We start from the raw sequence: 14,118 nt of genomic DNA, 5'->3' as shown, positions 1-14,118 counted from the left end.
ATCATTTTCATCACAGCAGCATGAATTCATTCTAATTCATTCCGTGATGGCTGCACAAAATTGAAAGTGGAGCGGGGGGGTCGGGGATGGTTATGGTTAGGGTCGGGGGTAGGAGTAGGGTTTGTAATAGTGAATTAAAAAAGGCACGAAATGAGTCAAATTTTTGTGACTGGGGTTTTTTAGCACAAAAAAAGTGTGACACTGGGCTGGTTTGGGATCATTGTCTTACTGAAATGCCCACCCTCATTTCATCTTCATCATCCTGGTAGACAGTAGCAGATTTTTATTAAGAATGTCTTGGTACATTTTTCCATTCATCCTTCCTTCTATTATATGAAGTTTGCCAGTGTTGTATGCTGAAAAACAGCCGCACACCATGATCTTCCCACCTTGAAACTTCACGGTCGGTATGGTGTTTTTGGGGTGATGTGCAGTGCCATTTGACTTCCAAACATGGTGTGTATTATGGCATCCAAATAATTGTATTTTGGTCTCATCTGACCAGACTATATTCTCCCAGTATTTCACATGCTTGTCTAAATGCTGTGCTGCAAACATTAAACAAGCTCCAACATGGTTTTTCTTTGGTAAAGGCGTCTTGTGTGGTTAGCGTGCATACAGGTCATGACAGTTGAGTGCATTACTTAATGTTTTCTTGGAAAAAGTTGTACCTGTTTATTCCAGGTCTTTCTGAACCTCTCTACAAGTGGTCTTTGTCTCTTGGACAACTCCTCTGATAATTCTTTTCACTCCTCTGTCAGACATTTTGTGCGGAGCACCTGGTTGGGTCTGACTTATGGTGAAATGATGTTCTCTCACTGGAACATTCAGAAGTATAGAAATCCTTCTGTAACCAATGCCATCAGCATGTTTTGCAACAATAAGTTTGCAAAGATCTTGAGAAAACTCTTTGCTTTTACCCATCATGGGAAGTTACTTGTGTGACACCATGGTAATGAGATGCCTTTTTATTGACTGTCACTTGGGACTGAACCATCTGATATAAATTTTCACTGACAAGGGGCAGGATTGGTTTTTAATTACTGATAGATTTCAGCTGGTGTCTTGGCTTTCCATGTCTTTTTGCACCTCCCTTCCTTCAGGTGTTCAGTACCTTTTCCCTATGTTATTTCACATTATTGCGCCTAACTTAATTTATGAAGATCTATGGTTTGATTTCTTTGTATGTGTGGATTAATTGAGTTGTTACCAACATCTGGTGAAAATTTCACGACAATACCACCTTTAGAAATATACTTACTGCGAAAAATGGTGATAGGTTCAATACTTATTTTACCCAGAGTTTTGGAGGAACACTTAACTGGGATATATGGGGTGAGTAAGGAAAAGAAGACTTTACATCTCTTCATAGGTTCTGCTGTCCATTCCACCATGTCCTTTAAAACAGAAGAAATAAATACAAATTTTCACAAGAAAGATTTAAGCAAATAACACACACACACACACACACACATATATATATATGTATATATATATATATATATATATATATATATATATATATATATATATATATATATATATACAATAAGTGCATATATTTATTTAAATGTCACCTATTTTTAAACTCTCAATTTAATAACTGATTCAGAAACTTACTTGTGTTTTCATAAATTCTTCCTTTAGAAGGACCTCTGCAGATAGAAATGAAAAGCGAGTTACATATTGTAGAGCTTTATCAAATATTAACTTAATAACACCCTGACGTGATAACAAATAGCATTTTACTGCCAACTCCTACGGATCTTGTTAAATACCATAAACATGATGTTGTGTGTTGGGGGGTGTGGCTGGATGTTTTGGTGTTCTTTTCTTTTCTTTGCTCTTCAGGTGGCATGGAAACTGATTCTTCTGTGGAGAAGGTGCTGGCTGAAGAATCCTCACCCTCATCAACATCATGTGTAGCACCTGTGACTGGTGCTCACATGCAACCTTAAAGACTTTCAGCTGAAGCAGATAATTGGATGGCGTTCTGCATTTAAGTCATGCGTGATTCAAGCAGAACTGCCGAGAACCCGACCTTGTGATGTTCGTTTGTGAGATGCTGAGGACCACGCCTGGGTTTGACACATCGAGCCCGTGAAGCAAGGAAGGGTGAGGACACATGCTGTCAGCACACATTAAAGGTGATTAAGTGTTTGACTAATTGTTGATAGTAACTTGGTGTTTTGTTACACAGTATACTTGAATTGTGATGAGAATTGTGCAGCTTGCTTCTCACTGCTGTGGCATGCGGATAAGTGATCCTCCACCTGTTGTGAGAAGCTGCTCATTTGCATAAAGTTAAAAAAGATACAGACCTGAATGTGTTGCTGATAGCGTGTGTCTTTTGAAAGTTATTGTTGTAACTGCTGACTTACCTCGCCTCTTCTTTGCTTCACAGAGAGTCAGTTTGTCGTGTCCACCTGGGGAGTGTTTGGTGGTGGTAGTGGGTCCAGGAGCGCCGGGCTTTGATCCTTGCGGGCGCTGGAGAGCGTACCAACAGTCACTCCACCAGAGGGACGCTGTTTTTGTTTTTACACCTTTTATGCACAGTGGGGGTAATAAATATATTGTTTTTGGAACCGCTTTTCTGGTTATTTGTAGCGCTGGGTTCCGTCTGACGCAGGTCCGCTCCTCAACCCGCGTCGACACATAACACATGAGGGGCGGATCCAGGATCAGATCTTGATTGAGTCTCATCCCCTAATAAGCAGGCAACATGCAGGCATTGCCCAGAAAAATGTTCCAAATTCCACTGTGTTACAAATGCACGGCTTGACAAAACTCTGCACTCACTTTAGTCATTTTCCCATTTTGGTTTCCTGCACTGACTGACCAGCAACACCAGTATCAATAAATGTTGACTGTTCAAGAACCACAAGTGTAAGGCATAAATGTTTTGTGTTAATCGTGTGTGGCAGTTCAGTTTCTCCATGTATTTATCTCAATACACACTTTTAAATGTTGTTTTAGGTCAGGGGTCTTCGTAAAAGTTCAAGTCACAGGCAACACTCCATTTTTATACAATTGATGTTCAATTTACTGTAAAACAGTCTTGATTATTTTTAGTTAGTATATATCAAATATTGAATTGTGTGATGATAAAGACACAAATCTGACCAAACTTGATTGAATGATGAGCCACAAAATCATTACTGAGTTTCTGAAACGGAGTCCAGCAGGATTTGCTTTGCAGAAGTAATGTTAATCTCACTCCCCAAGGCCAAAAGACTCTCTGGAGACAAACACTGGGGCTCGTGGGTTTTAGCCTCGTGGTTAGACCGCCTGCCTCCCATCCTGGGGACTGTGAGTGTGTCATGATTTGCGCCTGCTCCGTCTGTGATCATTATGATTTATCCATCAGGTTTTTGAAAAAAATAAAAAGGTCCAATACTTTTCTAACAGACCTCATATATTCAATTGAATACACAACAAAGACAAGATATTTAATGTTCAAACTGAAACTTTATTGTTTTTGTGCAAATATTTGCTCATTTTGAAATGGATGCCTGCAACATGTTTCAAAAAAGCTGGGACAGTGGTATGTTTACCACTGTGTTACATCACCTTTCCTTCTAACAACACTCAATAAGCGTTTGGGAACTGAGGACACTAATTGTTGAAGCTTTGTAGGTGGAATTCTTTCCCATTCTTGCTTGATGTACGACTTCAGTTGTTCAACAGTCCGGGGTCTCTGTTGCCGTATTTTTCATAATGTACCACACATTTTCAATGGGCAACAGATCTGGACTGCAGGCAGGCCAGTCTAGTACCTGCACTCTTTTACTACGAAGCCACACTGTTGTAACCAGACCCAGCGCCACAAGGGGGCGTTTGGGGGACGCCCCCTCACGTCATCAACCACGCCCCCTCGGATGTGAGAGTTATCAAAAAAGAAAAAGAAATACTGGAAAATATAGCAAAATATTAGTTATTCAATAATATCACGTATTTAACAAATAAACCAAATTAATTAACTAAAGTAATTAATTTTAAAACAAACGGATATGGCGTGTGTCTGTGTTCAAGCGATTTGATAGGGTGAGGGTTGCGCTTGTCAGTGCAGCAGAGGGCAAGGATCCTGAGTCCAGTGATTATGGCAAGGTGGACGAATTAAAGCATGCTATTTATTCAAGCAGTGTCAGAGCTGGAGTTCCTGTGATTCGTCAAGTCCAGTTAGGCTGGGCAGACACTGTACGATATTTTCAATCGTTGTACTTGGCTCCAGCTCAAACTGTGCGACAGTTCAGTCGCACAGTTTGTTAGCATGATTCAGAGAGCATGATTCATGTTCTCACACTGTATGGCCCGATGCTCTGATGCGATCTGACTGCTCACATTGTACGTTCAAAAACCACACGCTGGAAGCTTTTTTTTTCTTTTAAAAAAAAAATTATTTCATGCCTATCAGCGCGCACAGTGAGTGAAATCAAGTGGGGGGAAACTGAACGTATATGCGTGTGCGCGCACACACAGCAGACAGCAACATGACTCACGAGAGGACAGTAAAAAAGAAAACATAAACATTCATAACAGGTGTTGCTACTTACACTGTTGTATAAATAAACTATATTTCATATGGAGTCATACAGCTGTGCAAGGTGCAGTAACTTACTCCCTCATCTGTCGTAAATCCTGTTGTTGTCTGCTGTGTGTGTGTGTGTGTGTGTGTGTGTGTGTGTGTGTGTGTGTGTGTGTGTGTGTGTGTGTGTGTGTGTGTGTGTGTGTGTGTGTGTGTGTGTGCGCGCTCATATACGTTCAGTCTCCTCCACCTGATTCCACTCACTGGGCCTCATGTATCAACGTGCGTACGGCGATATTTGAGCGTATATGGGGTGTATGCCAAAACGGCTGCGCCACTTGGCATTTATCAATGTGGTCGTTGGCGTACGGTGCGCTGAAAATATACACCAGGTCGAGAGGTGGTGTAAATTATACACCAAAATGAACCAGCACTGGAATCCACATAAAAATAAAACTGATCAACATGATAAACAGTGCCATTATACAAATCAATGCATATGTTAGATAAATAACACTTTCCTGATTATACTACATAATAATCAATACAAATCCCGCTTTTGCAGGATTGCTGGTCTATTGAGCATGATCCATGGCCTCAGCGCTGACTGCAAAGAAAGCGCTGCGCGCCTTTTTCTCCAGACTTCGAGTCTGGAGCCAGAGCAGCGCTGAGCTTAACTTTATGTGGTGTGATCATTTTAGACAATGAAATTGATAATTACAGCTGTAGTGTTGTCATTCCCTTCGCCCGTGTTGCAATCAGGTTGTGTCTTCTCCATTCGTTTGTCACAATAAAATAAATAAAGAAATACATTTTAAGAATAAAGAAATCTGAAAAAATTAGGCGTGTCTTATTAATTGAGCGAGCAAATATCTGTGATATCTGTAATATATGTGAAAAGAGAATACAGTCGTCCCTCGCTATAACGTGGATCACCTTTCACGGCCTCGTCGTTTCGCTGAGTTTTTAGTACAATTTTGCATGCTTTTTTTTTTACAGTGTTCTGTGTTCTGCGTGTCTGTTTATAAGAATCTTCTCGCCCAGAAGAAAAAAGAGCGCCAACAACTACTCATAACTGTGTTTGTCACTCGGAAACAGACACCTGCAGCCAGGTGTGAGTGGAAAAAGGCGCGGCGTCAGGATGCAGAGGCGCGATCTGTGAAATACTGGTCAGTCACTATTAATAATTTCTTATGTGTCTGACCTCGTACGTTGATCGTTAGAATTAAATTCGTTAGTTCTAAAAGCCATCATAATTATTTATAGGAAAACGTTCTATTTTTATTTCTCAAACAAATGTTTGGTCTTATTTTTCTACTAAGGTTTGAACTTTGAGAGTGTTTACACACGAGAGAAAAGTGAGAAAATGTTCATGCCTGATTGAGAAAGTGTATAAAATGGTTTTACAGGGTTTTACAGCTTTAAAATGTCTATAATATTTGTAAAAAATAACGCTGACTACGTCGCGGTTTCGCATATTACGGGCTATTTTTAGAACATAACTCCCGTGATAAACGAGGGACCACTGTAACACTTTTTTGATTATACTACAAAACAATTGATGCGACGGCCGCTTTTGACGCTCTATTGGCACGCGTCATGATTGGTGGAGTTCTTTTTCTTTGCCGTCTTCCTAGCTTCCATGTCGTAAAATGAGGGTGTGTCTGAAGCGGAGTCTGAATATTTATGGGCATGTTTATTATAATTACAATTGTTTTCACCCACCGCATTTATCAAGGTCACGTCGGGCGTACGCTGGAAATGGGTGGTGCGCACTGCTTGATACATGTCACGGCAACTTTGGTGTACTTCAAATTTACACCGTAAATTTACGCCACAAGTGCGCAACTTTGATACATGAGGTCCACTGTGCGAGCTGATAGGCATGAAGTTTAATATATTAGGTTATTGCGAGGGAACGCAATAAAAAAACACAAGACTTTCCATGAGATCACAGCTTGCTCTCTCCGGTGTTTGCTCATGGACAGTGCGCGAGGTAATCAGTGCGTAGACACTTGTAGGATATTGTTCACACAGAAGATTATCCAGTCACAATAATATTTAGAGCACATCTCAAAGCCTTCCACTGTTATTTGCTGACTTGTATTGTTGAACTGCAACAATCAGGGCCCCTTCCTTCACACATAACACAATTGAATTGCTTCAGCAGCGCGGAACCCTCACGAGCCACGACGGCCGACCACAATATCAAACAAGTTTGATTTTCATCCAACCATACGATTCCTGATCGGGAGGTGGTTGTGAGATGTTAAAAGCAGCTCGTTACTCCATGTAGACTGCATGATGCAGGATGCACGATTAGGAAACTCGGCGCGATCCAAAAAATTCTCGCACGAGTGAAAAATCAGCTGAAAAAGGGCCAAAACTCGCACAGTGTAAGCCCGCCTTTAGTGCGAGAACTCTTTCTTAACATTAAAAAGAGTGTTCATGCATGCTGCATGAACGAAAGGCGAACTTAATAAGGCTGGCATTTGAGAATGACCTAACCAGGAAATTCAGCGGAGAGTGGCGAGATGTCCTTCTCAGGAGATTCAACGCGGCATCCAATCGAAGGCTTCAACTCTTCTGAGGTAGGCTAGCATCCAGTTTCCACACAGAATTTTATGTTAAGATATGGACTTTTATGGTAAGATAAAAGTTATGTACTGTATTGTTGTAAATATATCTACATGAAAGGTTTATCTTTGAGCCGTTGTGTGACTGTCATGCCCAATTGCGCTGTGTTTGCGCTTGTGATGGAGATGTATGTGGGGTTAATCTACTGTCTCGTGTCGTTTCTCAGATAAGTTGTTGGTTTGGTTTTGTGGTATGCAGGAGATCACTTGACCGAGGGTCTATATGTTCAAATAATAATTAAAATAATAATTTAAAAAATACTAGTAATCACTCTTTACTCTTACTCAGTCAGTCTCTTACAATGGTGTAGCCTAAATACACAAGCTTTTCAGGAGCGCACGCATGCTCAGAGGGATGTCCCCTCCGGTGCGCACTTTTTTCTGAGGCGGGCGACCCTGCCCCCTATGATAAACTCACAGCACACTTTTCTACTTTGCGTCAGTCCATTTCAAATGAGCTCGAGCCCAGAGAAGGTGGCAGCGTTTCTGGATGTTGTTGCTGTATGGCTTTCACTTTGCATGGTAGAGTTTTAACTTGCACTTATAGATGTAGCAACAAACTGTGTTAACTGACAATGGTTTTCTGAAGTGTTCCTGAGCCCACACGGTAAGATCCTTTACACAATGATGTTGGTTTTTAATGTACATGGAATATGTACATATATACATATATACGTACATATATACATATATGTACGTATATACATGGAAGAATATGAAGGAAACACTACTGTCAACGTGTGAGGAGATTTTAGGACAGAAGCAACAACAGCACAAGGAGTGGATCAGTGCAGAGACTTTGAAGGAGATTGAGGAGAGGAAGGAGAAAAAAGCAAAGTTGAACAATAGTAGAACACGAGCAGAGAAAGCAGCTGCACAGGAAGCATACACGACAGCAAAAAAGAGAGTGAAGAAGAAGATTAGAGAGGACAAAAAGAACTATGTAGAGAACTTGGCAACGGAGGCGGAGGAGGCAGCAAGAAAAGGGAATTTGAAGGAGTTGTACAATACGACCAAAAAGCTGTCTGGGAAGTTTGGAAAACCGGAGAGACCTATTAAAGACAAGGATGGCAAACCAATCCCTAACACCATAAAGCAGAAACAGAGGTGGATAGAGCATTTCAGTGAGCTGCTAAACAGACCCGCGCCAGCGAACCCACCAGACTTAGAGCCAGCGGAACAGGATCTACAGATAGATTGCAGCGCCCCAACCAAGGCAGAAATCCGGATAGCGACAGGCCAGCTGCGGAATGGCAAGGCAGCCGGGTCTGACTACATACCAGCAGAAGCGCTAAAAGCAGACATTGGAACCACAGTGGAGATGCTACACCCACTCTTTGTGCAGATTTGGGAAGAGGAACAGATACCAGCAGAATGGAGAGAAGGACATTTGATAAAGATCCCGAAGAAAGGAGACTTGAGCGACTGCGGAAATTATAGAGGTATTATGCTACTATCAACTGTAGGGAAAGTCTTCAACAGAATGTTACTGAATAGAATAAAGGATCAACTAGACAAGGAGTTGAGAGACCAGCAAGCAGGTTTCCGCAAGGAAAGATCGTGTACCGACCAAATAGCCACCTTGAGAATCATCATAGAGCAATCCCAGGAATGGAACTCATCCCTGTACATGAATTTTATAGACTTTGAGAAAGCGTACGACAATTTAGACAGAGAGACACTGTGGAAACTTCTCCGGCACTATGGAATACCCAGCAAAGTCGTGAACATCATAAAGAACTCGTATGAGGGGATGGCATGCAGGATCGTACATGAAGGACAGTTGACAGATAAGTTTGATGTAGAAACCGGTGTTCATCAGGGCTGCTTGCTCTCACCGATTATTTTTCTGGTGGCAATAGATTGGGTTATGAAAATGGCAACAGCAGACAATCGCATAGGAATTCAGTGGACCCCCTTCAAACAGTTGGAAGATTTAGACTTCGCAGATGACCTGGTCCTATTGTCACACACCAAGCAACAAATGCAAGAGAAAACGAGTGGAGTAGTAGAAATTGCAGCGAAAGCTGGACTACGGATAAATAAAGGAAAAACAAAAATTATGAAGGCAAACACAACAAACCCTGGTCAACGGCCTATGCCCCAGGAGGGAAAATAGGCGTAAGTAAGTAAGTAAGTAAGTAAGTTGGTTTTTAATGCAGTGCTGCCTGAGGGATCAAAAGTCACGAGCATTCAGTGTTGGTTTTTGGCGTTGGCACTTACATGTCGAAGGTTCTCCAGATTCTCAGAATCTTCTGATTACATTATGGACTGTAGATGATGGAATCCCTAAATTCCTTGAAATTGAACATTGAGAAACATTGTTCTTAAACTGTTGGACTATTTTTTTCAGGCAGTTCACAAAGTGGTGATCCTCGTCCCATCTTTACTTGTGAACGGCTGAGCCTTTTGGGGATGCTCCTTTTATACCCAATCATGACACTCACCTGTTTCCAATTAACCTGTTCACCTGTGGAATGTTCCAAGCAGGTGTTCTTTGAGAATTCATCAACTTTCCCAGTCTTTGTTGTCCCTGTCCCAGCTTTTTTGAAATGTGTTGCAGGCATCCATTTCAAAATGAGTAAATGTTTGCACAAAACCAAAAAAGTCTATCAGTTTGAACATTGAATATCTTGTCTTTGTGGTGTATTCAATTGAATATAGGTTGAAGAGGATTTGCAAATCATTGTATTCTGTTTTTATTTACATTTCACACAATGTCCCAACTTCATTGGAATTGGGGTTGTAGATAAACAAATACATTCACACCTTTACGCACACCTACGGACAATTTAAAGATTCCAATCCACCTAAACTGCATTTCTTCAGATGTGGGAGGAAGCTGGAGCACCCGGAGAGAACCCACACAAACACAAGGAGAACATGTAAACTCCACACAGAAAGGCCACAGGTGAGAATCGATCCCATGACCTTCTTATTGTGAGGCAACAGTGCGAACCACTAAACCACCGTGCTGCCCCAAACATGGTCCAGACATAGAGGGGGGGGAAAAAATCACAAAAAGAATAAAGTTGGTCAAATCTGAAAGTGCATTTCGAACAACATGGAGGTTTTAAAGAAAATGTCTAAACACTTTCAAAACTCTAAGGTTCCAAATAAGGAAATAAACAAAGAATACATGTCTCAGCACTGTCGGCAGACTTTCCCTTAACTGCTGAATCAAACATTAACTTCAGTGTCATTCTTTTCACACAGAACAATATCCAGTCACAATAATAATTAGAGCAAATCTCAAAACCTTCCACTGTGTTATTTGCTGACTTGTATTGTTGAACTGCAACAATCACGGCCCCTTCACACATAACACGATTGAAGCCGACTAGCGCACGAACGAGGAATTGCATGACATTCAGAAAAGTCGCTACAACTATTCGCGCACAACAGAGGCTGAAAGACAGAGTGCCTTGTGAGAGCTCATTCGATCCCTCTCATGAAAGGCGTTGGCCAAATTCCAGGTGTCACACATGAACATCCAACACTGTTCATTGGACACTTTGGAAAGCCGTGGGTATTCACGCTCCTGGTACGATAATAGAGGGCAGGCGACCACATTCGACCTGTCTGTGAAAAGTGTCTAAGTGCAACACAAAAGTGGCGTAACCTCAGCAACACACATGGGCATGACTGTGCCGAACCCCCACACACACACACACAAATGACGTGTGGAGTGTGTCATCATCGTTGTCCGCTCCCCTCAACACAAATGCCTTGTGGAGTGTGCCCCCCTCCCCCCAACACACACACACACACACACACACCATGAATCCAACATTGTCAGCTGTGGCTGAAGGTCCCGCAGTCCGGTCACTGTCGCAATGCGCTGCTGAAACACCTGACTGCTGTGTTCTGCAGCTCAGCTGGAGAACAGGCAGTGCACGTGTGTGTGCGGGCGCTCATGCTGTCATGAGGACCGGCCAGGGTCTGAGCACACAGCACAGTGTGAAGCCGACTGCTGTCACCTCCACCACATAAACTGTAGTTTATATGGCAGACAGAAAGAGTGGAAATTAAATAACACAACTAAGGATGAAGGCGTGAACTCATTCTTGTGTGATCACTTTGCTGTAGACATACAGGGCATGTCAGCTGACCGCCAAGTGACAGCTGGACGTGACCGTGCACGCAAGGTGTTACATTACAACACAGACAGACAGATGCAGCACAAACACATAATAATAAATACATGAAATGAGGTACACAGAGTGAGTGAGAGCACATAATTTACATGTCTTCATAGGCGATGCTGTCCATTCCGTCATGTCCTTGAAAATAAACAAAAAAAAGAAAAACTTTGGCACACATGCAGATACACAGATACACATATACAACAATTGTATTTCACTTTTCTAGCATTTAAACACTTAAATTAAGAAACTCATCAGAAACTTACTTGTGTTTTCAGAAGTACTTCCCTTAGAAGAACCACTGTAGAGAAAAGTAAGAAGACATTTACATATTCAAAAGTATTATCTAATGTTTCCCACCAAAACAGCCTTATGTAATAACAAAAAGCATCACAATGCAAAGTGCTACTGTTCATGTTCAATACTGTATATACATTGATGATTTTTGTGAATTTAGCCCAAAATATTGCCCAGGATGGTAACAGTATGGGGCTTGGACAACAAAGACGTACATGATTGGGTGTTTGAATTAGTCCATCTCAACCATATTCCATCTGATGAACTTTGCTTCTCCATGTCCTTCAAATACTGTTCTGAATGTGAGTTGTTGTTTTGTTTTAGAAATACATTGGGAAAATGGGGTTATCTTCCAACCCCAGTTCCACAAAAGTTGGGATGAAGTGTCAAATGTAAATAAAACAGAATTCAATGATTTGCAAATCTCACAAACCAATATTTTATTCTCAATAATCAAATCAAATCAAATAATTTTATTTATATAGCGCCAAATCACAACAAACAGTTGCCCCAAGGCGCTTTATATTGTAAGGCAAGGCCATACAATAATTACGGAAAAACCCCAACGGTCAAAACGACCCCCTGTGAGCAAGCACTTGGCAACAGTGGGAAGGAAAAACTCCCTTTAACAGGAAGAAACCTCCAGCAGAACCAGGCTCAGGGAGGGGCAGTCTTCTGCTGGGACTGGTTGGGGCTGAGGGAGAGAACCAGGAAAAGACATGCTGTGGAGGGGAGCAGAGATCAATCACTAATGATTAAATGCAGAGTGGTGCATACAGACCAAAAAGAGAAAGAAACACTGAGTGCATCATGGGAACCCCCCAGCAGTCTAAGTCTATAGCAGCATAACTAAGGGATGGTTCAGGGTCACCTGATCCAGCCCTAACTGTAAGCTTTAGCAAAAAGGAAAGTTTTAAGCCTAATCTTAAAAGTAGAGAGGGTGTCTGTCTCCCTGATCTGAATTGGGAGCTGGTTCCACAGGAGAGGAGCCTGAAAGCTGAAGGCTCTGCCTCCCATTCTACTCTTACAAACCCTAGGAACTACAAGTAAGCCTGCAGTCTGAGAGCGAAGCACTCTATTGGGGTGATATGGTACTATGAGGTCCCTAAGATAAGATGGGACCTGATTATTCAAAACCTTATAAGTAAGAAGAAGAATTTTAAATTCTATTCTAGAATTAACAGGAAGCCAATGAAGAGAGGCCAATATGGGTGAGATATGCTCTCTCCTTCTAGTCCCTGTCAGTACTCTAGCTGCAGCATTTTGAATTAACTGAAGGCTTTTCAGGGAACCTTTAGGACAACCTGATAATAATGAATTACAATAGTCCAGCCTAGAGGAAATAAATGCATGAATTAGTTTTTCAGCATCACTCTGAGACAAGACCTTTCTAATTTTAGAGATATTGCACAAATGCAAAAAAGCAGTCCTACATATTTGTTTAATATGCGCTTTGAATGACATATCCTGATCAAAAATGACTCCAAGATTTCTCACAGTATTAATAGAGGTCAGGGTAACGCCATCCAGAGCAAGGATCTGGTTAGACACCATGTTTCTAAGATTTGTGGGGCCAAGTACAATAACTTCAGTTTTATCTGAGTTTAAAAGCAGGAAATTAGAGGTCATCCATGTCTTTATGTAAGACAATCCTGCAGTTTAGCTAATTGGTGTGTGTCCTCTGGCTTCATGGATAGATAAAGCTGGGTATCATCTGCGTAACAATGAAAATTTAAGCAATGCCGTCTAATAATACTGCCTAAGGGAAACATGTATAAAGTGAATAAAATTGGTCCTAGCACAGAACTTTGTGGAACTCCATAATTAACCTTAGTCTGTGAAGAAGATTCCCCATTTACATGAACAAATTGTAATCTATTAGATAAATATGATTCAAACCACCGCAGTGCAGTGCCTTTAATACCTATGGCATGCTCTAATCTCTGTAATAAAATTTTATGGTCAACAGTATCAAAAGCAGCACTGAGGTCTAACAGAACAAGCACAGAAATGAGTCCACTGTCAGAGGCCATAAGAAGATCATTTGTAACCTTCACTAATGCTGTTTCTGTACTATGATGAATTCTAAAACCTGACTGAAACTCTTCAAATAGACCATTCCTCTGCAGATGATCAGTTAGCTGTTTTACAACTACCCTTTCAAGAACTTTTGAGAGAAAAGGAAGGTTGGAGATTGGCCTATAATTAGCTAAGATAGCTGGGTTAAGTGATGGCTTTTTAAGTAATGGTTTAATTACTGCCACCTTAAAAGCCTGTGGTACATAGCCAACTAATAAAGATAGATTGATCATATTTAAGATCGAAGCATTAATTAATGGTAGGGCTTCCTTGAGCAGCCTGGTAGGAATGGGGTCTAATAGACATGTTGATGGTTTGGAGGAAGTAACTAATGAAAATAACTCAGACAGAACAATCGGAGAGAAAGAGTCTAACCAAATACCAGCATCACTGAAAGCAGCCAAAGATAACGATACGTCTTTGGGATGGTTATGAG

At 41.3% G+C, this 14,118-nt stretch overlaps 1 protein-coding gene across 1 annotated transcript in view; it reads right to left on the bottom strand.

Moving 5' to 3' along the window:
* Window positions 1–208: 208 nt before the first annotated feature.
* LOC117513756 (carcinoembryonic antigen-related cell adhesion molecule 1-like) overlaps window positions 209–14,118 on the bottom strand; it is a 150,148-nt gene continuing 136,238 nt past the window's right edge. Inside the window, exons 8-11 of the mRNA XM_034173991.1 lie at window positions 11,573–11,607; window positions 11,408–11,444; window positions 1,621–1,655; window positions 209–1,397 (exon numbers count right to left, since the gene is read on the bottom strand). Coding sequence (XP_034029882.1) covers window positions 1,357–1,397; window positions 1,621–1,655; window positions 11,408–11,444; window positions 11,573–11,607 — 148 coding nt within the window. The 3' untranslated portion in view covers window positions 209–1,356. The remainder of the gene's footprint in view (window positions 1,398–1,620; window positions 1,656–11,407; window positions 11,445–11,572; window positions 11,608–14,118) is intronic.

The sequence above is a fragment of the Thalassophryne amazonica genome, chromosome 7 (assembly GCF_902500255.1).
Source record: "Thalassophryne amazonica chromosome 7, fThaAma1.1, whole genome shotgun sequence".
Lineage (NCBI taxonomy): Eukaryota > Metazoa > Chordata > Actinopteri > Batrachoidiformes > Batrachoididae > Thalassophryne > Thalassophryne amazonica.
The sequence above is the reverse complement of the archived record's forward strand: the minus strand, read 5'-3'. Positions and strand labels throughout refer to the sequence as shown.